Source organism: Nerophis lumbriciformis, linkage group LG03 (assembly GCF_033978685.3).
Source record: "Nerophis lumbriciformis linkage group LG03, RoL_Nlum_v2.1, whole genome shotgun sequence".
Classification (NCBI taxonomy): domain Eukaryota; kingdom Metazoa; phylum Chordata; class Actinopteri; order Syngnathiformes; family Syngnathidae; genus Nerophis; species Nerophis lumbriciformis.
This window is the reverse complement of record NC_084550.2, coordinates 52,195,001-52,220,920: the sequence shown is the minus strand read 5'-3', so window position 1 is coordinate 52,220,920 and position 25,920 is coordinate 52,195,001. Positions and strand designations below refer to the sequence as shown.

Sequence of the window (25,920 nt, the reverse complement as noted above, 5' to 3'; positions counted from 1 at the left end):
CACGTATATGTCATGTTTTTTCAATGTTAACACTTTTGTACAAATAAGTACATTTGCACTTTATTTTTCAATGTGTTTGTTCTGTATAGGAATGAGTTAATGTTTAAAATGACTGGTTAATAGTGCTATTATGAAGTGCAATGTCAGCACACTTTTCTTTCCTGCAATTTAAAATGCACTTGTTTTAATAAATAAATACAGCGTTTGAAAAGCATACACAATCTGTGTTAATATATTAGTCTGTGGTTAAAAGGACTTGAAAGGACTCGAAACTCAAAATGCAGGACTTAGGACTTGACTTGAGACTTTCCAGTCTTGACTTTGGACTTGACTCGGGGCTTGCCTGTCTTGACTCGGGACTTGACTCGGACTTGAGGGCAAAGACTTGAGACTTACTTGTAACTTGCAAAACAATGACTTGGTCCCACCTCTGGTAAACTGTACTGTTTCATATAATGTATTCTCTTCCTTTGCAATCTGCTAGTAAAAGTTTCAATCAATCAATCAAAAAACCTGCAAATCAGATGGAAAATTAGAGGGAACATTGTTTGGGGGTATCCATAATATGGCGATAGGGAGAAGTTTTTATTTACACGATAAGTCGGATGTGTCTTTACCTCCGTGGCGGAGGCTCCACCGAACCCCTGAGGCCAACTCACCGAACCCTTAGGGTTCGATCAAACCCAGGTTAAGAACCACTGATCTAAATGTTTGATCCTGGCCTACCCAAACTGATTTGTACGTTATGTGCAAAAGGACAGACAGTTGTGTGATGTGACAACACATGTGATATGACCAAAATGGTTAATTATGTTTTTGTCTTTTAATAAAGCAACACAATTCAATGCAAGTTCCAACAATGTATGAGTAGAGTTACTCACGTTTCCTTCATTTGGGTGTTCTCATGTTCACAATGGGTGTGATGAAAGGTGAAAGACCAACATTTTGCACTCTCAGTCAGTGCTGATTTCCACAAATTCTATAAAGTAGCAGCTGTCATTCCTTCTTTCGCAAATGGCCGTAGAGGATTCCACTGACGAGCAGTAAGGGAACGCACAGCCAGGCCAGAATGAAGCAGTAGCCAAAGCGACCTCTGTTCAGATCTCTGGAGTCGTTCAGGATCTCTTTCCGGTGGAAAGTAAAGATGAGGCACGCCGCAAAGTCTGTGAAACCTGCAAAAGAGTCGCCACTGATCAAAATGATGAGTCGATATACTATACACTACACTATATCTTAGATACGCTACATCAGACCTTGGCAAATAAAGGCCCCGGGGCCACATATTAAGCTTTTCAATCTGGCCCGCCGGACATTCCCAAATAATTTTTTTAGATCTTTAAGATGGAAACTGTAGCTGCCATTATGATGTGACTGTACGTCTTGAACTATACAAAGCATTTCAATGGTTAGGACCTGCGCTTTTGCATGATATACTAGTTACTATGGTAATCCAATTAGTTACCATGGTAATGTAATTAGTTACTATGGTAATGTAAGTCACAGCAGCACAGACGAGGCACCAAGCAGTGTGGGTGGGGAGTGTTTCCACAGAGTGTTTCCACAGAGTGTTTCCAGAGCGCCAGCCTGAAAATGCGGGTGTCAGGGACAGACGCAGAAGGAGGTTTTTACAACAAAGTTCAAAAGCTTAGTGATATATTATTATTATTATTAGCCTTTATTTAACCAGGTAAAATCCCATTGAGATCAAAGATCTCTTTTCCAAGGGAGACCTGGCCAAGAGGGCAGCAGCAAGGTTACATTAAAAACAGTAAACAAATACATAAAACATCACATTTACAACATTAAAACTTGCTCACATGACACATGTGCATACAGACAAGGTAGACTGCAGTCCTTTCACAGAAGCTTTAAACTCATTCAACGTAACTAGGGTTTGAAGTTTAATATTCGATTATAGGTTATTCCAAGCCTTTGGTGCTGAAAACCTAAATGCTTTCTTGCCCAGTTCAGTTCTTACTTTGGGGACGACAAATTGCAGAACATTCATTGAACGAAGATTGTGACTTCCTTGTTTCTTTGTTAAAAGACAAGACAGATAAGATGGAGTGATACCCAGAATGGTTTTGTAGATGAAAACATACCAATGATTGAGGCGCCGAGCACATAAAGATGTCCAGTTAACCATTGAGTATAACACACAATGGTGAGTAAGGGGAGCGCAGTTGGTGATGAATCTCAGTGTCCCGTGGTACACACTATCCAGCTTGTGGAGACAACCAGCAGTAGCATTCATGTACAACACATCTCCATAGTCAATAACAGGTAAAAAGGTTGTTTCCACCAATTTCTGTTTCACAGTAAAAGAAAAGCAAGACTTGTTTCTATAATAAAATCCCAGTAAAAGTTTCAGGTTTTTTTACAACATACTGAATGTGCTCCTTAAAACTCAAGTGGTCATCAATTAAAAATCCTAAATATTTAAAAGCAGATACTAACATAATTTGTTGCCCATTTCTTGTTAAAATGTTCTCACACAGTGATGATCTTACAGTTTTTGATGTGGTAAAGAGCATACACTTTGTTTTCTCTGCATTTAAAACCAGTTGAAGATATTAAAGTTGTTCTTGTACTCTGTCAAATGCATGTTGTAGATATTTAAAAGCCTCAGCAAGAGTGGGTGCTGTGCAGTATATGACAGTATCATCAGCATAGAAATGGAAAGTTGAGTTCGGAATATTCTGTCCAAGATTATTTATGTAAATAGTGAATAATAAGGGGCCCAACACAGAACCTTGAGGGACACCCTTTTTCACTTGCAGTACGTCCGAGGAGGAACCTTGTGTCTGAACAGCCTGAGTTCTACTTGTGAGGTAATTTGCAAACCATCCAACTGCTTGCTGAGAAAAACCAATAGCTGAAAGACGTTTGATTAAAATGACATGATCAACAGTATCAAATGCCTTTGAAAAGTCAATAAAGAGGGACAGACAGCACTGCTTCTATATAAACTATATCAGATTTTAGGTGGGGTTTTTTTTTACCTTCGCGTTCATATTTCACTGTTTGTTGCATTTTTGTTGCGTTTCACTTGATTGTAAAATGTCGATCGAGAGGGAGTGTGAAGTTCATATGTTGTCATTATTCAGTGTTTTATCGTTCATAGTTAATATTGTAAATCCACCATTCTTTATTTTCATGTACATTCTGGGTGTGTCATTCAGTAAAATGTAAAATTCCATTCCATTTTTAAGGCGGTCTGTCATAAAGTTGTTAGCATTCATACAGACATTATTGTGAGGTTTTGTATTAGTGTTCCTAAAAATAGATATTCCGGCCCCCAGACATATTTTTTTCTCTTAAGTTGGCCCCCCGAGGCAAAATAATTGCCCAGGCCTGCGCTACATGATGATGTTACTTTCTTTCCTTTGCATTATAACACTTTGTGATCTCCTCTTATTCATGTTGCTTGTAATATATGTATATAATATATATCTATACATATAGTATATTAAATACTGAAATAAGACTATCTTTCTAAAGAATTATATTTATAAAGTTTTCAAAAAAGACAATGTTGGCGAGTACTAGTTTGTTTTCTTAAAAAGCACAGCTATATGGCAGAGAGGTGATGATATTTAACCCGTCCCACAGTTAATATTAGTTGTTAAGAACAATTGTTCTCAAAATAAGGTAAAGTAAATTAAATCAAATATAATTGGTCAAACTGTTGACATACCATATAATTTGTTTACAAAAAAAGTGGTCACAGTTGATATTTATCGTCATATACATTTTTTTTTTTTTTTAGAAAATAATATAAAATTGGTTGAATAATTAATTTTTTTTGTCTTACAAATAACGTTTACCAAATAAAGTATAACAATAAATAAAAAATGCAGTGAAATTGATGGCATATAAAATAATTTGCATGAACAATACAGTAAAATGCAATTTAAATAAACATTTCAAAAAGTCTAACTAGTAGACTTTGTATTTAAATTGGCATCAAAAATACATAGAACATTTAATTTATTGTAATTTGCAATTAGTGTTCAAAAATTCATGTTTAAAAAGTACCAAAAATTTGCTAAATTACTCTTTAATAAACAGAATTAAATGCTAGGGAAAGTCGTTACTGCCTTCATTAAAAGAAGAAAAAAAAACCCGTCATATATCTGGAAGATGCAGTTGAGAGATGTTACATGAGAGCACAGTGTGCCTTCCGCCCGAATGCAGCTGAGATAGGCTCCAGCACCCCCCACGACCCTGAAAGGGACAACCGGTAGAAAATGGATGGATGAGTGTGCGTGGACCTTTAAACAGCGCTGCCTGGTGCCAAGTGACGTGTAATGTTAGCGAAAGCGTGCTCAGACAGAGCAGTTTTAGCTCAGCTGTGTTTGTTATCTTAACAGCGGCAGTTTGCCAACAGTGACGGCAGCTCTGTTGAATCTTTTCACTGGATTGTGTTACCTACGCTTAATAAAAAAATTGAATGTGCTTTGACGGCTGTCATATCATCTCGCCCACAAACCGGGTATTGTAGGATGACAGGCTGTTCACTTCAATTATTGATTTGTTGTTCATTATTCCTACGTAGTAGTAGTAGTGTGCGTATGTATGTTTGTGTACTTAGTCCAAATGTTTGCTTTGTGATGTTGCCTCCTATTGGATATCAAGTTCATTTTAGTGTGGTGCTGGTTGTTTTAAATACATCATCCATCCATTCATTTTTCTACCGACTTTGGTTGTTGAGTGTTGTCAGCACAGTAACAATAGAAGACAAAGTACTGTACCTGCAAAGCCTTGGCAGAGGCCCGTGAAGTAGAAGAGGCCTCCTTTGGACATGATGAAGAGCTGAGCCACAAAGACCGTTAAAGCGATGGAGGAGAAGACCACGGACAGAACCATCAGGGCCTGGACCGATTGCAACCAGTCTGGAGTACCGGTACATGGAAACTTTAAAGCCAAGCCACAGTGTAAACGAGACATTATGGATCCTTTACCACTTTCATTGGTGACGGCACACAGCCATGTGTCTGAGGCGTTGTCATGGAGACAGTTGTACCACAGGTCGCTGATTTCAGAATCGGCCCAGATCCACCACGACTAGACACGTAAAAGGGACAGGGGAAAAAATGCTGACCTGCTGCTAAACTTCTTCCATATAGTTGAACAAACCAAAAGTGGAAGAATTTAGAGTTCATCCAAAATACTTGGCTCAAAAGTCAGACAAATCTTGGAGTTTAAACTGAGCACATACAGAGTCGACTGCACTATCGTGTCTTTTTTCTGTTTTCTGAAAACCGTACAAGTGTGATTACAACCACAGACCCGGCGATAGATACAATTAACAATTGACACAACAGGAATGAATAAGATATCCACATATCTGTTACATTTATGTTGGTCTGGAACCCCAGGATGCAGAGACAGGAGATGGCGTGCAAGTAATAGCATGTATGAGCACAAAACAAAAACTAATGCAGATCGAGAGAGCACACAAAACAAAAAGCTAGTGCGGCTACGGAGTGCACACAAAACCAAAGCTAGTTTTGCTAGGGAGCGCACACAAAACAAAAGCTAGTGCAGCTAAGGAGTGGACACAAAAACAAAGCTAGTGCAGCTAGGGGGTACACACAAAACAAAAAGTAGCGCAGCGAGGGAAGGCACAAAACAAAAACTAGCGCAGGTATTGAGTGAACACAAAAGCTAGTGCAGCCATGGAGTGTACACAAAACAAAAAGCTGGTGCAGCTAGGGAGTGCGCACGAACAAAAAACTAGTGCAGCGAGGGAATGCACATAAAACAAAACCTAGCGCAGCTATTGAGTGCCCAAAAAAGCTAGTGTAGCTAGGGAGTGTACACAAAACAAAAGCAAAGCCAGCCTAGGAGTGCACACAAAACAAAAGCTAGTGCAGGCTGCGATTGCACACAAACCAAAAGTTAGTGCAGCTCGGGGGTGGACAGAGAGCTTACACCTCTAGGTAGCGTAACCACAAAACAATGACGAAAAACACAAGCAATGATTCACTGTCCAGAGGAATAGACTGGCATATGAAACATCCTGATTGGCAACCAGGAACAGGTGTGTCCTGGTTGCCAATCAGGGACAAATGAGGAAGCCGTCACCCAGACTGGAGAAAAGTGGAAAAAGGAATACATGAACATAAGAAAACAGAGTTCAAGCCTGTCACAAGTAACAAAATCATGACAAAATCAACTCCAACATATGAATATACAAACTTTTAGATTTACAAACCATAAACTGAATAAAATAAAAATCTGCTTAATTGTATGGATCTTGTCTCAAAACGTTTCATCCAACCATTGTGAGCCTCGCAGCACAGCCATTTTGTGTCCGGCGGGCTGATCGATCTCTGGTGTTCACTGCTCATTGTTTGTCTTTTCAGTGTTGAAGGCTTTAGCTATGTGCTTTATCTACTTTTTAGGCTGTTTTTTTTTTATAGCAGTTTTGCGAGCTCAAAGTGGGTCCAAAGAAAGCAATGGAGAAGCGACGTGTGTTTGGAAATATCCAGAAAGTATCCACAGCGTTGTTGACACTGCCTGCGCCTCTCTTCCAATCCATGCCAAGAAGATTGACGATGGTTATTAAATAGAAAGTTGACCCATCACCCTCTCGTTAGGTTCGTTTGATATGCAGTACGGTATAGCACTTTACATTTTGTTCAAAGTGTACAAACCTTTCCTAAAATATGGACTTTTGTTGAAATTGGTACCAATTATTCTTATTTACATTGTTTTTTATAGAGACATTTGCTTCAATATACAAACATTTCTATTTACACACCCTGTTCAAGAACCAATTAAGTTTGTAAATCGAGGTTCCGCTGCAAACAAGTTATTTTTTTATCAGCACAAGCTAATGCAAAGTAAAAAATATGAAGACAAAGTAAGCATAGTCGCCAATGCCTGGCTTTCTAAAAATGTTACCCCATAAAAGTGTGTATTCTGCAAACACCTTCCTGCTCCCTTTTGTATTTAAAGGTTGAGTAGTTGTACCTATTTTTGGTTTTATTGCCTTATTTTTACACTTGTAAAACAGATGTATGATCTACTGAAGCGCTACTAAAGACTTTATGGCAGCAACGGCTTAACCCTGGAACAGAGCAATTCATTTTTCAATTGTAATGTTGCAAGTTGTTTAACTTTGGTGCCGTCTCCTGGTGAAAGAATGAGCTCATTTCGTACTTTTCATGTTGTTTTTGTTTTCAAAAGGTGAATAGTTGTACTTTAGTTTAGTTTTTTTGAAATATAAAAGTGGTTTGATAATTTTACACGTGTATGACATTTAGGAAAGTTACGTTTTGGCCTTTTTTTTCTGTATAGTCATTAAAGGCCTACTGAAACCCACTACTACCGACCACGCAGTCTGATAGTTTATATATCACTGATGAAATCTTAACATTGCAACACATGACAATACGGCCGGGTTAGCTTACTAAAGTGCAATTTTAAATTTTGCGCGAAATATCCTGCTGAAAACGTCTCGGTATGATGATGCCTGCGCGTGACTTAGAGGACATTTTGGGACAGCATGGTGGCCAGCTATTAAGTCGTCTGTTTTCATCGCAAAATTCCACAGTATTCTGGATATCTGTGTTGGTGAATTTTTTGCAATTTATTCAATGAACAATGGAGACGGCAAAGAAGAAAGCTGTAGGTGGGAAGCGGTGTATTGCAGCAGGTGTTGTGCCGGATAACGCACCCCCGCCGTAGAATGCACCCCCTGACTGTTGTGCCGGATAACACAGCCGGTGTTTCATTGTTTACATTCCCGAAAGATGACAGTCAAGCTTTACCATTGGCCTGTGGAGAACTGGGACAACAGATACTCTTACCAGGAGGACTTTGAGTTGGATACAAAGACGCGGTACCGTGAGTACGCATGCAGCTGCGGCTTCCAAACATTTGATTGCTTGCCCGTACGTGCGTGCCGCTATGTGCATGTCACATACGTAACTTTGGGGACTTTGGGGAAATATATGTGCTGTATGAAATTTGGGGAGGTGAACGGACGGTACTGTGGGATTGAGTGTGTTGTGCAGGTGTTTGAGTTGTATTGGCGGGTTATATGGACGGGAGGGGGGAGGTGTTTGTTATGCGGGATTAATTTGTGGCATATTAAATATAAGTCTGGTTGTGTTGTGGCTAATAGAGTATATATAAGTCTTGTGTTTATTTACTGTTTTAGTCATTCCCAGCTGAATATCAGGCCCACCCGCCTCTGACAGCATCTTCCCTATCTGAATCGCTCCCACTGCCCTCTAGTCCTTCACTCTCACTTTCCTCATCCACAAATCTTTCATCCTCGCTCAAATTAATGGGGAAATCGTCGCTTTCTCTGTCCGAATCGCTATCGCTGCTGGTGGCAATGATTGTAAACAATGTGCAGATGTGAGGAGCTCCACAACCTGTGACGTCACGCTACTCGTCTGCTACTTCCGGTACAGGCAAGGCTTTTTTATCAGCGACCAAAAGTTGCAAACTTTATCGTCAATGTTCTCTACTAAATCCTTTCAGCAAAAATATGGCAATATCGCGAAATGATCAAGTATGACACATAGAATGGACCTGCTATCCCCGTTTAAAGAAGAAAATCGCATTTCAGTAGGCCTTTAAAGCTCTGATGATGGCGGCAGAACCATGGAACACATTCATTTTATATGATCCCTTTTCGGGGCGCCATGTCTTGGTGAAAGCATTAGACAGCAGCTCACCTTCTCCAAGGTGGCAACGAGCAGCATGGACAAGGTAAGCAGATGCAGTACGGTCAAGGAGATGAGCAGGAAGACCATAGTTGACGGAGCACGTGAGGATCAGCAGATTGTTAATCTGTATATGAAAATATGAAGAAGAAAAAAAAAACACATGTCAAGTCAGAACTGGGCGATTCCACAAGGAAGTGTAACCATGACTCACAGCTCAGCTTCCTCTTGTGCCTCCAAGATGAAAACTTCGGTGATGTTAGCTAACATCTTTGATTTATTAGGAGAATCATAACATCTAGCAGTGTTTCCATGACATCACAACCCACAGAGCATTAACTTGGAGCTTTTTTCAAATGACATATTCAAGTCTATACGACACTCAAGTACAATGCTTCTCAACTTCAACCACAATTTTATGGAAAAAATGTCCCTCAAAAGTCAAACATAAACCGTCTTCAGCAAGTCTCACCAGACTTCAACTCGGCGAGCATTTAAAGCAGGGGTCGGCAACCGAAAAAGTTGAAAGAGCCATATTGGACCACAAATACAAAAAAGTAATCGGTCTGGAGCCGCAAAAAAATAAAACTTATATAAGTGTTATAATGATGGCAACACATGATGTGTCTATGTTAGCCTACTATCAAAATGACTGTCGCAGGCTGACCCAAATCTTCGTTGACAGAAATGTTGAAATGTAGGACTTATTCTACACATTTTGACAACATTAGAAAACATTAGTAAAACTTCTCAGAGGGTGAGATAACTCCTGGAAATGATTGTCTTAGAATGACCAAAGGTATAGATGTGTGCGTCCAAGTTTAAGGAAACGCCAGGCTGTCTAGTTCTAATGGATTTATTACAATCTTTGCAAGTTGGGTAACATTTGCTGTGGTCTGGAACAACATGGCGCACAAACAACTATCAGAGATGCAGCCAATATTACGTACAGATAATGTGTCATAAAACATGGAAAAATAAACTAAATACACATAAGGAAATTAAATGAGCTCAAATATACCCACAAACGAGGCATAATGATGCAATATGTACATACAGGTAGTCTAAATAGCATGTTAGCATCGATTAGCTTGCATTCATGCAGTGAAAAAAAATGCTTGATTAGCACTCCACACAAGTCAATAACATCAACAAAGCTCACATTTGTGCATTCACGCACAGTATAAAACGTCTGGTGGACAAAATGAGACAAAGAATTGGCATAAAACAGGTCTTTCTGTGGCAGCGTCGGAGAAAGTTGTATATGTAAACAAACAGGGAGTTCAAGGACCGCTTAAATTAGTAATACAAAACGGCACCTGCCAAATACTCTCATCAGTGAAGCATGTATAACATAAACAGTGGGGTTTCTAACAATTCGGAAGGTTTGTGTCATGTTTGTCCTCCTACAGAAAATATTAAAACAAAACATTTATTTTTTCCCCTCATCTTTTTTCATTTTCACATATTTTTGAAAAAGCCTCTAGGGAGCTACTAGGGCGGTGCTAATGAGCTGCATGCGGCTCTAGAGCCACGGGTTGCCAACCCCCCGATCTAAAGGATTACTGCACTGTCAGAATAATTGTGTCTAAAACTTTGTGTTACATTGAGTTCAGCTAGCCCTACGAGAGGACAAAAGCTGTTTTTGATCCTACCAAGCAGAAGGCTTGTAAAACTCCACTGTGTACGATGGGAAGCGACATGAAGGCGTCTGTTTCATTTTTGTATTGTAATCCACAAGAAGATTTTCTCTTGACCCGAGAGCTACAAAGCGGGGAGGAAGCAGGACCTAACGCAAGCTCCAAGGACCTTTTCTTTAAACTGTTTTACGACCTTTTCTTTGAACTTTTTTGTAACAAAGGCGGCGGCTGTTTACGACCCCCCTCCCTTAGAAACAGCTGTTGCCATGTAATCAGGGAAAGTCCAAATAAAAGAGGAGGCGTACAATCTTTCGTCAGAGCGTGGTGTAGACTGTATAAGAGTACAGCCCAGACGTTTCTCCTCAATTGAGCCAAATTTAATTCTGTCTGTTTAATTCCTTGCTTCTTTATATGTTTAATAGATGTCATCAGTGTTTGAACCTGACAAGTGTGTTTTGCTTTTTCTGTATTTTCTAGGTGATGTCACCACAGAAGACTATATAAACAAGTAATGATGACAACCATAGAACAGGAAATGGAACTTACTGTGAGACAAGCTGCAAAGGGTATCAATGATGGCAAAGAAAGAGTGTGATGATAACCACAGAACCAGAATACTGAAGACCGCTTTTTTAAAATCTAAATATGCTCCAAAAGGTAAATGCTAAAAACTCGGAGTTCAACCTAAAACTTTTTAAAGCTAGGCCATTAAGAACACATTTTCTAAGTCAGAATTGTTTGTGTTTTTTTCTTTGGCTTTTTGTAGGGTGTCACTACTTGATAGTGATGGCAAAGAGAGAAAGTGTGATGATAACCATAGATCCAGAATACTAAAGACGGCGTGTGAAGTCTAACTGCAAAGTCGCTTTTGAAGTCAAACCATTTGGCCTACAAACAAAATCTTTGTAAAATTAGACCAAGAGAAATTTGGGGCTTTTTTTTCTTTTTTTCTTTTTATGTGGTGTTTTATGGGTAATGTAACCACAGAATATTACCAGTGATGGCAAAGAAACAAGAACAACAGTAAATGGACCTTACCGTGACATGAGAAAGTGGCTCCTGTGTTTTTGAGTGATACCACCACAAAAAGGTAGCAGTGATGGCAAGGAGGAATAGTGTGATAACGACCATCGAACCAGGATTCTAAAGAAAGACCTGTTGATGTGTAAATACGCTCGAAAATCGAAAGCTCTTACAGTAAAAACATTTCGAGTTCAAACCAAATCTTTTTAAGACTATTGTTACGGTGCAAACACCTGCCGCCTCTCACTCTGCTGTGCGCTCCGCTGTGCGTGCCTCGGGACACGCCCACGGGCGTTCCTCTCCTGCACTCACTCGTCAATCAACCCACTTGATGAGACCCCTGCCTTCTTAAGCCAGCACGTCCTGCCTTCCAGTGCCAGAACATAGCTACTTCTACCTGTACAGTAAGCCTTACATGTCTCTAGTAGGGATGTCCGATAATGGCTTTTTTGCCGATATCCGATATTCCAATATTGTCCAACTCTTAATTACCGATACCGATATCAACCGATACTGATATATACAGTCGTGGAATTAACACATCATTATGCCTAATTTGGACAACCAGGTATGGTGAAGATAAGGTACTTTTTAAAAATAATAATAAAATAAAATAAGATAAATAAATTAAAACATTTTCTTGAAAACGGTTACATAGAAACTAGTAATTAATGAAAAGGAGTAAAATTAACTATTAACGGTTAGTACTATTAGTGGACCAGCAGCACGCACAATCATATGTGCTTACGGACTGTATCCCTTGCAGACTGTATTGATATATAATGTAGGAACCAGAATATTAATAACAGCAAGAAACAACCCTTTTGTGTGAATGAGTGTGAATGGGGGAGGGAGGTTTTTTGGGTTGGTGCACTAATTGTAAGTGTATCTTGTGTTTTTTATGTTGATTTAATTAAAAAAAAAAAAAAAAAAAAACCATACCGATAACAAAAAAACTTCCGATATTGCATTTTAAAGCATTTATCGGCCGATAATATCAGCAGGCCGATATTATCGGACATCTCTAGTCTCTAGCTTCCTTGCTTATGTGCTTCCTCGCTCTTTGTGTCTCCACCCCGTTGTGCTCATTGTGTCTTGCCCTGTGTCCTCAACCAGCAGCCCTTCGTCATCCCCTGGTTTCGAGCTGTGTGTCTCATCTCCCCGGATCCCCTCTGGACTTCCTGCTTCCTACCTGGATCTCGACCTCCGAGCCTGCCTTGCCCTTTCTGGACCTCCGCACTGATCTCAACACGCACCTTCAACACCACCCGGTAACAGTCCACGTATAATCGCTACACATAGTCACACCGTATACATTTGGATTAGTCGCACACTTCATTTATATATTTTAATAAACACGCTGCAAGCTAACGACGTCTCTGCCTCAGTGCCGTCTCCTTCGCCCACTCTACCGTTACAACTATGCCATCTAAAGAATTAGCTAGTTGGGCAGGACGGCACGGTCATCAAATCTGGCCTGGGAATGACACCTTATTGGCCCCCCCGAGTTCAGTTCAAAACTTGGGAGACAAACGTACAAGCCTCATTCAGGATTTGGGCTCATTTAAAGCACTACTTTGGTTTTCAGACTATTGCTAGTCTTGGACCCATCACTGCTAATCGTGCCTTTTTAAGGTGGTCAAATCTAGGCATTAACAATAGAGATGTCCGATAATATCGGACTGCCGATAAAAGCTTGAAAATGTAATATCGGAAATTATCGGTATTGGTTTCAAAATTATCGGTATCGGTTTCAAAAAGTAAAATGTATGACTTTTTAAAACGCCGCTGTGCACACGGACGTAAGAGAAGTTCAGAGCGCCAATAAACCTTAAAGGCACTTCCTTAGCATGCCGGCCCAGGCACATAATATTTACGGCTTTTCACACACATAAGTGAATGCCAAGCATACTTGGTCAACAGCCATACAGGTCACACTGAGGGTGGCCGTATAAACAACTTTACCACTGTTACAAATATGCGCCACACTGTGAACCCACACCAAATAAGAATGACACCTCCTCAGGGAGAGCATGTCCCAAATTCCAAGCTGCTGTTTTGAGGCATGTTAAAAAAAAAATGCACTTTGTGACTTCAATAATAAATATGGCAGTGCCATGTTGGCATTTTTTTTCCATAACTTGAGTTGATTTATTTTGGAAAACCTTGTTACATTGTTTAATGCATCCAGCGGGGCATCACAACAAAATTAGGCATAATAATGTGTTAATTCCACGACTGTATATATCGGTATCGGTTGATATCGGAATCGGTAATTAAGAGTTGGACAATATCGGATATTGGCAAAAAAAGCCATTATCGGACATCTCTAATTAACAACATTAAAGATTTATACATTGACAACACTTTTGCCTCTTTTCAGCAACTTCGTAATACATTTTCAATCCCTGAGCAACATTTCTTTTGGTATCTACAGATTCGCAGATTTGTCCGCAACACTTTCCCTAGTTTTTGACACCACTTGCAACTTTAAAAGGCTCAATTACACATATCTATAAACATGTTTTTCTTCTCTTTTTCTGTCTGAGTCTTTGACTTCAATGAAATAACTTGGAAAGGGTTTGAGTCTGTCTGAGGATAGTTGGACAGAGATCTTAAGTTGAGTTCATAAGTCTTCCATTTGTGCCAGACACCCTAATGCAGGAGTCAGCAACCCAAAATGTTGAAAGAGCCATGTTGGACCAAAAATACAAAAAACTATTCTGTCTGGAGCCGCAAAAAATTAAAAGCCTTATATAAGTCTTATAATGAAGACAACACATGATGTAAGTGTCTATATTATACTGATGCAAATCTTCATTGACAGAAATGTTATATTATAATTTTTATTCTACACATTTTTGCAACATTGGAAATCATTAGTAGAATGGAGGATTCTCACAGGATGAGATAACTTCTGGAGATTACTGGCTCAGAATGGCCAAAGGTATAGATGTGTGTGTCCAAGTTAAAGGAAACGGCAGGCTCTCATCTTCTAATGGATTTTTTTTTTACAATCTTTGCGAGCTGGGTAACATTTGCTGTGGTCTGGAACAATATGGCACACAAACAACTATGAGAAATGCAGCCAATATTACATACAGATAATGTGTCATGAGACATGCAAAAATAAATTAAATACACAGAGGACATAAGTAAAGGAAATTAAATGAGCACAAATATACCTACAAATGAGGCATAGTGATGCAATATGTACATTCAGAGCTATCCTAAATAGCATGTTAGCACCGATTAGCTTGACCAAATATGGATGATTATCACTCCAACAAGTCAATAACATCAACAAAGCTCACCACAAAATGAGACAAAGGAGTGGCATAAAACATGTCTTTCTGTGGCAGCATCGGAGAAAGTTATACATGTAAATCAACTACGGTGAGTTCCAGGATCACTGAAATTAGTAGGACAAAACAGTGCTCGCCAAATACTCTCATCAGTGAAGCATGTGTAACATAAACAGTGGGATTTCTAACAATTAGGGAGGTTTGTGTCATGTTTGTTCTCCTACAGAAAATATAGTAAAACAAAAAATACACTTTTTTCTTCGTCTTTTTCCATTTTCACACATCTCTGAAACAGGTCCAGGGAGCCACTAGGGCGGGCGCCCATCCTAATGCATCGCACTTATTATAACAAGGTGCGATCAGCAAAGATGTATGATGACAAATCTGTATTATGTGATCGGTGCCTACAGGCTTCAGCTCATTTCATACATATGTTTTGGCTCTGCCCATCCCTAAACAGCTCTTGGAAAAATGTTTTTTAATCCAAATCCTCTAAGTGGACTATTCGGGGGTAGCACCTCAGTCATAATCCCTCAACAAATCCAAAAAGAAGCTTGTAGCATTCACTACTTTGTTAGCCAGAAGACTCGTTGTGTCAAATTGGAAGGCAACAGCGCCTCCTTGCCACACCCGCTGTATTGACAAATGTTCTTTATTTTCTCAAACTGGAGAAGATTAGGCTGACATTGAATCGTTCTGCAAAGTCTCAAAAACTGAGATATGTAGGAGAGACCGATCTCCAAATTTACCCTATTTGAAACACTTTAAATGTGGGTGATTGATGAGCCTTTTGTGTACTCAGGAATGCAGTTGTCTGTGGTCTTACGTTGACATCTGTCTGTGGTTCCTTACTTTATTCATCCATCCATTTTCTACCACTTGTCCCTCTTCAGGTCGCGGGGGTGGTGCTGGAGCCTATCCCGGCTGCATTCGGGCGGAAGGCGGGGTACACCGTGGACAAGTTGCCACCTCATTATTATTATTATTATTATATTTCTTTTTTTTACTTTTGGAGGGAAAAGAAACAGTATTTGATGTAGGTCAGACAACTCATGTCAATTATATGTGTATGAAAATCATCCATCCATCCATTTTCTACCGCTTGTCCCTTTTGGGCTAGCGGGGGGTGCTGGAGCCTATCTCAACTGCATTCGGGCGGAAGGCGAGGTACACCCAGGACAAGTCGCCACCTCATCACAGGGCCAACACAGATAGACAGACAACATTCACACACTAGGGCCAATTTAGTGTTGCCAATCAACCTAAATCAAATGTTTGAAAAAAACCAAACTTGGGAGACAAACATTTTTGCTTTAAATTCCTAAAAACACTGGCGTCCTTGCATTGACATTTTAACCTTGCCAACATACATTCAACACTGGGGTCCAAACTTCTGATTTACATAACTGAGGCATTCCTCAAGGCACCTCTTCAAGTCCCCTCCTTTTTTGCCAGTTACACATTTCGCAGTTAAGAAAGAATAAAAAGTAATTACAAAAAGTGCACTCAGAAAGGAGTGAGGGAAAAAAAACCACCCAGGACGCACACAAAAGGTGTGGAGGGGAACAAGTAAACACTACACGGCGGCGCCGGTACAGAGCCACATGTACAAGGAGCGTGAGTGGAGCCAGAGCAAAGAAGACTGAAAGGGTGAATTGGCGCCGAGTGAATGGACTGGAGAGCTTCAGCAGTCAGGATGTCCTCTCTTTTTCATCATTTGGGCTATTCAAATGGCGGCCGACGAGTTTAGTTAAAAAAGCTAAACTTGGGGGGGTGGGGTGTTTTCTGGGTCTTGTCCCCACAGAAAACTATCAGTGATGGCAAAGAGGAAGAGTGTGATGATAACCCTAGAACCATACATAAGAGAAAGACATGTTGAAGGATAAATACGCTTCAAAGTGTAATGGTTTCATAGTCAAAACATTTGGGATTCAACGCAAAATTATTATCAGGGGTGCTCAAAAAATAAATAAATTCACATCCGGATCGATTTTGAGAAGAATTCATTCATCCATTTTAGCTTTTTAACTTGAAAGTCAAGCAGCACCTTGTAAAAAGAACGCGGCCTTCATTTAGAGACACTTAATTCAATGTTCAAACACAGTGTTACTGTTCAAACTGTGTAATGTTACAGTGGCCCAAAATATTAAATATACTTGTTAAATAAAACCTCGGCTTTAATGAATACTTAGGCCTTTTACGGTACTGTATTCTAATGTTGGTCATTATAGTGGCACTTGGAGAGCCAAGTGTTTTCTGAGGTGGTACTTGGTGAAAAAAGTTTGAGAACCAACTGTTAATAGCTAATACAGAGTCGTGCAATAAAGTGTATACATTTTTTTTACGTTTATTGCGCCTTCGGGTGCGTGTTAGTGATGAAACACTGCAGGAGTGGAGCAGCAAAATTATATTTTCACGAAATAAAAGCATGTTTTATTGTAAGTTTATGAGCTGGAGTATGTAAAGACGTATTATTATGGGCTTATTTTGTCAGAAAAACTAACGTCAAAACGACAGCAATTGAGTGCATCCAGGCACCGCCACACGTGTCCTTGGTAGCAAAGATGGCGCCTGTTTAGTTGGCCATACTCTCTTCATACATCACTCTGAGCTAATATAGCATAGCATGTCCTCTGGTGTAATCACTGGTGATCTGTTTGGACGTTCATCAGGAAGTGCTATGATCCTCTGGAGATGACATCATAACTTTTATGGTCATAATGCATGCTGGTAACAACATGTTTAATAGTGATAAAAAAAACACACATTTTGCCTATAACCTGTGAACTTTAAGCATTGTGTACACTTGCATTTGACCCCTTTTTGCTATTAACAGCTATCAAAGTACGACTACTAGTTTAGTCTTTATTTGAAGGGACAATGCACAGAAACATTAAGCTCAAAGACCGATATGTTCTGTACCAGATTATAGCTAAATAGCTAATTTCCTTCTGCAGTCCCTGGCTACCTAAATTAAAGGGATACAAAAATCCATCCATCCATCCATCTTCTTCCGCTTATCCGAGGTCGAGTCGCGGGGGCAGCAGCCTAAGCAGGGAAGCCCAGACTTCCCTCTCCCCAGCCACTTCGTCCAGCTCTTCCTGTGGGACCCCGAGGCGTTCCCAGGCCAGCCGGGAGACATAGTCTTCCCAACGTGCCCTGGGTCTTCCCCGCGGCCTCCTACCGGTCGGACGTGCCCTAAACACCTCCCGAGGGAGGCGCTCGGATGGCATCCTGACCAGATGCCCGAACCACCTCATCTGGCTCCTCTCAATGTGGAGGAGCAGCGGCTTTACTTTGAGCTCCCCCCCGGATGGCAGAGCTTCTCACCCTATCTCTAAGGGAGAGCCCCACCACCCGGCGGAGGAAACTCATTTCGGCCGCTTGTACCCGTGATCTTGTCCTTTCGGTCATAACCCAAAGCTCATGACCATAGGTGAGGATGGGAACGTAGATCGACCGGTAAATTGAGAGCTTTGCTTTCCGGCTCAGCTCCTTCTTCACCACAACGGATCGATACAGCGTCCGCATTACTGAAGACGCCGCACCGATCCGCCTGTTGATCTCACCATCCACTCTTCCCTCACTCGTGAACAAGACTCCAAGGTACTTGAACTCCTCCACTTGGGGCAAGATCTCCTCCCCAACCCGGAGATGGCACTCCACCCTTTTCCGGGCGAGAACCATGGACTCGGACTTGGAGGTGCTGATTCTCATCCCAGTCGCTTCACACTCGGCTGCGAACCGATCCAGCGAGAGCTGAAGATCCTGGCCAGATGAAGCCATCAGGACCACATCATCTGCAAAAAGCAGAGACCTAATCCTGCAGCCACCAAACCAGATCCCCTCAACGCCTTGACTGCGCCTAGAAATTCTGTCCATAAAAGTTATGAACAGAATCGGTGACAAAGGGCAGCCTTGGCGGAGTCCAACCCTCACTGGAAACGTGTCCGACTTACTGCCGGCAATGCGGACCAAGCTCTGGCACTGAGCATACAGGGAGCTGACTGCCACAATCAGACAGTCCGATACCCCATACTCTCTGAGCACTCCCTACAGGACTTCCCGAGGGACACGGTCGAATGCCTTCTCCAAGTCCACAAAACACATGTAGACTGGTTGGGCAAACTCCCATGCACCCTCAAGGACCCTGCCTAGAGTATAGAGCTGGTCCACAGTTCCACGACCAGGACGAAAACCACACTGTTCCTCCTGAATCCGAGGTTCGACTATCCGACGTATCCTCCTCTCCAGTACACCTGAATAGACCTTACCGGGAAGGCTGAGGAGTGTGATCCCACGATAGTTAGAACACACCCTCCGGTTCCCCTTCTTAAAGAGAGGAACCACCACCCCGGTCTGCCAATCCAGAGGTACCGCCCCCGATGTCCACTACAAACATCATGCAATAAAATGATGACAATAAAATCATACTATAGGATGTAATCAAATTAAAAAACGTCATAAAATGCCTTTTCATGGACACATACTTAATATACAATACAACCAGTGTTGGGACTAACGCGTTACAAAGTAACGCGTTACTGTAACGGCGTTAGTTTCGGCGGTAACTAGTAATCTAACGCGTTATTTTTTTATATTCAATAACTCAGTTACCGTTACTACATGATGCGTTACTGCGTTATTTTACGTTATTTTTTATGTAGTATCGGCTAGAAACTGAGGATCTGAGTGTGTTTTATTCCAGCGAAGCAGAGACGTGCTTCTGATTCTTCCTCTGCACTCTCTGTGTGTGCGTGTGACTGTGTGTCTGAGTGTGGGAAGGGGAGGGGAGGGGAGGGGAGGGGAGTGCGCAATACAACCGTTGGCCAACAAAAAAGTAACCACAGAACACTATACGCCTATACGGTATAGTGTTCTGTGATTACTTTTTGGTTGGCCAAGCGGACGTGACGACAGGCTGTCCCCACTCAGATCCGCACAGACCGGGAGGGGGCGTGCCTTAAGTCCGGCTGGAAATCGGCAGAAATTTGGAGAATGGGTTGTCCCAGGGAGAGGCAGTGAAATTCGGGAGGGTTGGCAAGTATGAGATATTCTCACTTCTTTTCTTTTGTCGAGCACAAAGAAAAGAACATTTTAGTTAAATGTAAGTTGTGTCTTGGATCAAAGATACCGTCTACTGCCCAAAACAACAATTCAAATCTGCCTGGTTAGGCTCTGTGTATGTCACGTGTGCCTTCCTTAGGTGAAGCCAGCTTTACAGCTATGTTGTTGATTGATTGATTGATTGAAACTTTTATTAGTAGATTGCACAGTACAGTACATATTCCGTACAATTGACCACTAAATGGTAACACCCAAATAAGTTTTTTAACTTGTTTAAGTCGGGGTCCAGATACAGATATATACTATCAAATATATACTAACATCATAATACAGTCATCACACAAGATAATCATCAGGGTATATACATTGAATTATTTACATTATTTACAATCCGGGGTGTGGGATATGGAGAGGGGGGGGTTAGGTTTGGTTGGTATCAACACTTCAGTCATCAACAATTGCATCATCAGAGAAATGGACATTGAAACAGTGTAGGACTGACTTGGTAGGATATGTACAGCAAGTAGTGGACACAGAGAGAGAGATCAGAAAGTATAAGAAAAAGTGTCTACATTTGATTATTTACAATCCGAAGAGGTATTATGTGGAAGGGAGGGTGTTAGTTTAGGGTTGTAGTTGCCTGGAGGTGTTCTTTTAGTGCGGTTTTGAAGGAGGATAGAGATGCCCTTTCTTTTACACCTGTTGGGAGTGCATTCCATATTGATGTGTTATAGAAAGAGAATGAGTTAAGACCTTTATTAGTTCGGAATCTGGGTTTTTAGTGTTATTATGCTGTTTGTTACTTATGTATGTTATGTTGCAGCTATTTAAAATAGTTTTGTCAATTTGTTCTGGCCTGAAATAAATTGGCCCTTTGAAACATATCTTTGTCTTTGTGTGTTGTATGTAGAGCACATTGCTTAGCAGAGTTCAGTGATGCAAATGTATGTCAAGTTGATCAACAGATTGTATTATTCTCCAGTGCAATAACAGTACTAAAATGAAGGCTAAAAGGGCATTAATGGGAGCTTTAAAAAAAAAAAGTAGAAGTAGTAACTAAATAGTTACTTTTCACAGTAACGCATTACTTTTTGGTGTAAGTAACTGAGTTAGTAACTGAGTTACTTTTTAAATAAAGTAACTAGTAACTGTAACTAGTTACTGTTTTTCAGTAACTAACCCAACACTGAATACAACCACACCTCATTTACATCATCACACAAAGACAATACATGCTCTTGTTCACATCTGTCATCATTTGTAAAAACAACCATGATTTTAACAGACACACCTGACAATTTACAACAAAAATGCTCTCATGGATAAATATAATACACATTAAGTTGATGTGTCAAACATAGTGCCCACCTTAGTGACCGTGTGAGCAGCTTTGATCGCTCCAAAGCCATTTTTTAACGTCAATTGTGAATGAAGAGTAATCTGTTAGATTTTTCAAGTTTGTTGTGAGGTCGTTCCATTCCTTTATGGCTCGATATGAAAAGGCTGATTGTGCAAAATAGGTTTTACATCTGGGTACGTACACTGCCTACTACTAATACAGTGTCATCATCATCATCATTTCTTTTTATTCCTTTCATGAAAATGTATACATATACAAGCCACATACAGTTGACACTTTCATTGTTTTTTGTTTCTTATACATTTCAATGATCAGAAAGGAGCAGATGGAAGAATACTATTCTTATATTTACCGTATTTTTCGGACTATAAGTCTGTTTTTTTCATAGTTTGGCCGGGCTCCAGTGCGACTTATATGTTTTTTTCCTTCTTTATTATGCATTTTCGGCAGGTGCGACTTATACTCCAGTGCGACTTATACTCCGAAAAATACGGTATCTGCCCCCTTTTTAACACCAATGATTTTAGATGCCTTTATAACTGTTCCCTCCACCAACACCCGAACTCCAACATACTTTTTTAATTTTCGTTTAAGTATTTTCACAATGACGCGTCCAATCAAAATCAAAAATCAGTTTGATATAATTCCACACTGCAAAAACTGAAATCTAAGTACGATTAAATATCTCAAATAAGGGTGAAATTTGCTTATTTTCCGTCTGACAAGATAATTCTTCTCACTAAGCCGATTTTATGTTAGAGTGTTTTACTTGTTTTAAGGGTTTTGGTCCTAAATGATCTCAGTAAGATATTCCAGCTTGTTGCTGAGATTTTATGACCTATATTGAGTAAAACATGCTTGAAACTAGAATATCAACTGTTGCAAAGCTGTGTCATCAACACTCACAAGTATAAAACTACTTTTTCAAAGTAATAATTTCTTATTTCAAGCATGAAATAAAAAAACATGACTTTGACACAATTGTATCTCATAATTAAACTGACAGTTAATATTTAAACATTTAACATGTGACATTTCAAAACAATTTTGAACAGAAATAGTTCATGCACATTCAGATAAATTCTTCAAAATTACAATAAAAAAAAATTGGCTGGGGGCCGGGCTTTAAATAAAATAAATAAAATATATATATATATATATATATATATATATATATATATACACACACACACACACACACACACACACACACACACACACACACACACACACACACACACACACACACACACACACACACACACACACACACACACACACACACACTATTCCTTGCTCACTAATTGACTGAAAGAGCACGCACTTGGCGCGATGATGTCATGTTATCGATGGGAAAATGCATTTTTAGACCATATGATTTGCCTGAGCATTGCCTTTTTGCCTTTCCATTAAAAACAAATTAGTTTTTAGTATACGTTTGTTGGTTTCAAGAAATGTAATGCCGAGCGCATATTATGTCAAGATAATGGCACTAGCATTTACTTAATTTAAGAATATTTTTCAACATATTGAGCAAAAAGGTCTCATATTTGTTTTTGCTATCAAGAAAAGTGCGCTTGTTATTAGTGAGAATATACTTATTTTAAGGTATTTTGGGGTTCATTGAGTTTAGCTAATTTTACTTGTTTTGGAAAGTCTTGACAAGCCAAATTTTCTTGTTCTATTGGTAGATAATTTTGCTAAGTTCAAGTAAAATACCCCTCATTTTTGTATTTTTTTCCCTTGTTTTTGAACACTGACTGTTTGCAGTGCAGTTGTCTCTTTTTGTAACTCTTTTTAAATTCAAAGATATTCTTGCAACTTTTTAAGTCTTTGTCTAGAGAATTCCATGCTTTCACACCAGCAACAGACAAACACATTTGTTTCAAATTTGTTCGCACTCTTGGATGTTTAAAGGGGAACATTATCACAATTTCAGAAGGGTTAAAACCATTAAAAATCAGTTCCCAGTGGCTTATTTTATTTTTCGAAGTTTTTTTCAAAATTTTACCCATCACGCAATATCCCTAAAAAAAGCTTCAAAGTGCCTGATTTTAACCATCGTTATATACACCCGTCCATTTTCCTGTGACGTCACACAGTGATGCAAATACAAACAAACAGCAAGGTATAGCGACATTAGCTCGGATTCAGACTCGGATTTCAGCGGCTTAACACTGTCTGATAAGATAATTACTAACAACTATGAACTAGGTTTACAGCATATGAAATACATTTGGCAACAACATGCACTTTGAGAGTGCAGACAGCCCATTTCAGGCGCGCTAAGAACATATATTTTTCCACGATTTCAGCACTCAGGTTAACCATACCTAAATAGACACAAAATACTGCATTACACAAGACTACCCGAATGTACTCGAATGATTGAAAAAAATAAATGTTTTTAAGCTAAATTATTGGTAAACACAGTTTATGTATAATAATTTACGTAAAACCGCGAATAATGAATAAAGTTTTCATCAATTAATATATTCTGTAGACATACCCTCATCCGCGCTCTTTTCCTGAAGGCTGATCTGTCCAGTTTTGGAGTTGATGTCAGCAGGCCAGGGAAGCTAGGGTCGATATTCTTCTCTTGATCATCTTCGGTGGCATAAGGGACGGTGTGAGCCAAGACATCCAGGGGGTTTAGCTCGCTCGTCTGCGGGAACAAACTGCCGCCATTGCTTGCCGTGCTACCGAGGTCCTTTGTCCCTGAATTGCTCACACACTCCGGCAGATTCAATGGGGGTCTGGCGGCAGATTTCTTTGACTTTATCGTTGGAAATGCATCTGCTTTGAGTGTCGCAGGATATCCACACATTCTTGCCATCTCTGTCGTAGCATAGCTTTCGTCGGTAAAGTGTGCGGAACAAACGACTGACCATTTCGTCGGCTTTCCCCACAGCCTCGTATTTTGAACAAATGTTGTCCAATTTCTTGCCACTTTCGCATCTTTGGGCCACTGGTGCAACTGGAATCCGTCCCTGTTCGTGTTGTTACACCCTCCGACAACACACCGAAGAAAGTGAGAAAATGGCGGATTGCTTCCCGATGTGATGTCACGTTGCTCTGAGAGCGAATAATAGAAAGGCGTTCAATTCGCCAAAATTCACCCATTTAGAGTTCGGAAATCGGTTAAAAAAAGATATGGTCTTTATTCTGCAACATCAAGGTATATATTGACGCTTACATAGGTCTGGTGATAATGTTCCCCTTTAAAGTCTGTGGTTCTCATCTTCAGACGTGAACAAAAATAACTTGAAGTCCTTCGGAAGAACTTTATTTCTAGCTTTGAACATCACTAATAGTGTGCAATTCTATCACAATGTCTTTTAGTTTTAATAATCCTGACCTAATGAAGAGTGGATTTGTGTGGTCTCTATATCCTACTGTAAAAATTATACGAATTACTCTTTTCTGTGAAAGAAATAAAGGCATAATGTTGCTGTGATATGTATTTCCCCATATTTCTGCACAATAATTGAAATAAGGTAGAATAATTGAGCAATATAACATTCTCATTGTATTATACGGGAAACTGTATTTCACCTTGTTCAAAATAAATAAGCTTTTAGATACCTTATTTTTCACATGCAATATATAAGCTTTCCATGTCAACTTTTCATCCAAGATGACCCCAAGAAATCTGATTTCAGGCACCTTCTCAATTTTCACATTGTTTATGGATAAACTAACTACTTCAGTGTAGCCATTACCTGTGAGAAACCATAAAAAGTACATACAGTAGATGAAATAGTTAAGTTAGTTATTAAAGAAGTTCCTACCAGATTTCACCGTGTTCTCCTCTTTTCTTGCACAAACTGTCATAAAATGTGAGGGGAGGAGGAATGCATGGAGATATAGAAGTGGGAGGAGAAGTGCTCTACACCCATTTCCTCCAAGCTTCACCCTCCTCCCCCTCATAACTGTGGTCTGGACGTGCAGATCTCACATCCAATTCCTTTGAATCTGCCAAAAAAACGGTGCTGTGCCCCCTCCTATCACATAAATATGGCTTACAGGCCAGTGTGCGTGGAATTGTGCACTCATGTTTATGATCAGCAATCAGCGTGCACACAGCTGGGCTTCGTGCTGCCATAATGAATGCAGGAAGTTCTAAAGAGCTTGAAGGCTCACGGCAGCTCACTTTGGATGGTGAAGTTTGCAGGAAGTGTCGGCCCGGCCAGCCCAGACACAACAATAAGAACACTCGGAGAGAGAACACGTCACCATGGCATCAGCATAATTTTTTTTAGGATGAACAATTCACGTGCAAAATAAGACATTAATTATTCAAAGTTCAGTGTATTTTTATCTACTTGGATTTTTTTTTTTACTGGAAATGAGCCAAAAAAAAATTACATTTCAAATAATTTCATGTGCATTTATTTACAAATTTAAATTAATGATGTACTGTTGTGGAAGTTGCTTCCTCGCAGTCCCACTGTCAGACACGGCACAGGAGCGTGCAGGTTTTAACAAGTTTTCTCTCCAGCAGGACGCGACTTTTCAGCCACGTCCGTATCCTCTCTCCCCTCCTGCTCCCGGCCGCTTACTGTTAAAGACAACAGATGATTAGATTAACACGTACCACCTGTGAAATCTAATCACCTGCCAGCTGTGTCTTGCCATCAGCACTGCCACGCTCTGTCCTCAGCACCATGGACAGAGGCGGTGACCTTTGCAGCGCTGGCCACACTTCCCTCCACAACTGTATATACAGTACAGGCCAAAGGTTTGGACACACCTTTTCATTGCAATGCGTTTTCAAGACTATTTACCTTGTAGATTGTCACTGGCATCAAAACTATGACCTGTGAAGTGAAAACCAT

The 25,920-nt window shown here is 40.1% G+C and overlaps 1 protein-coding gene across 1 annotated transcript; it reads right to left on the bottom strand.

The window, feature by feature from the left end:
* Positions 1-804: 804 nt before the first annotated feature.
* LOC133586634 (epithelial membrane protein 3-like) lies at positions 805-25,117 on the bottom strand. The gene is made up of 5 exons (XM_061939011.2): positions 24,874-25,117; positions 8,700-8,814; positions 4,965-5,067; positions 4,755-4,895; positions 805-1,172 (listed from the first exon to the last, which is right to left on the bottom strand). Exons 2-5 carry the CDS (start codon positions 8,775-8,777, stop codon positions 997-999), a joined length of 498 nt encoding a protein of 165 aa, XP_061794995.1. The 5' UTR covers positions 8,778-8,814; positions 24,874-25,117; the 3' UTR covers positions 805-996.
* Between the last annotated feature and the right edge of the window lie 803 nt (positions 25,118-25,920).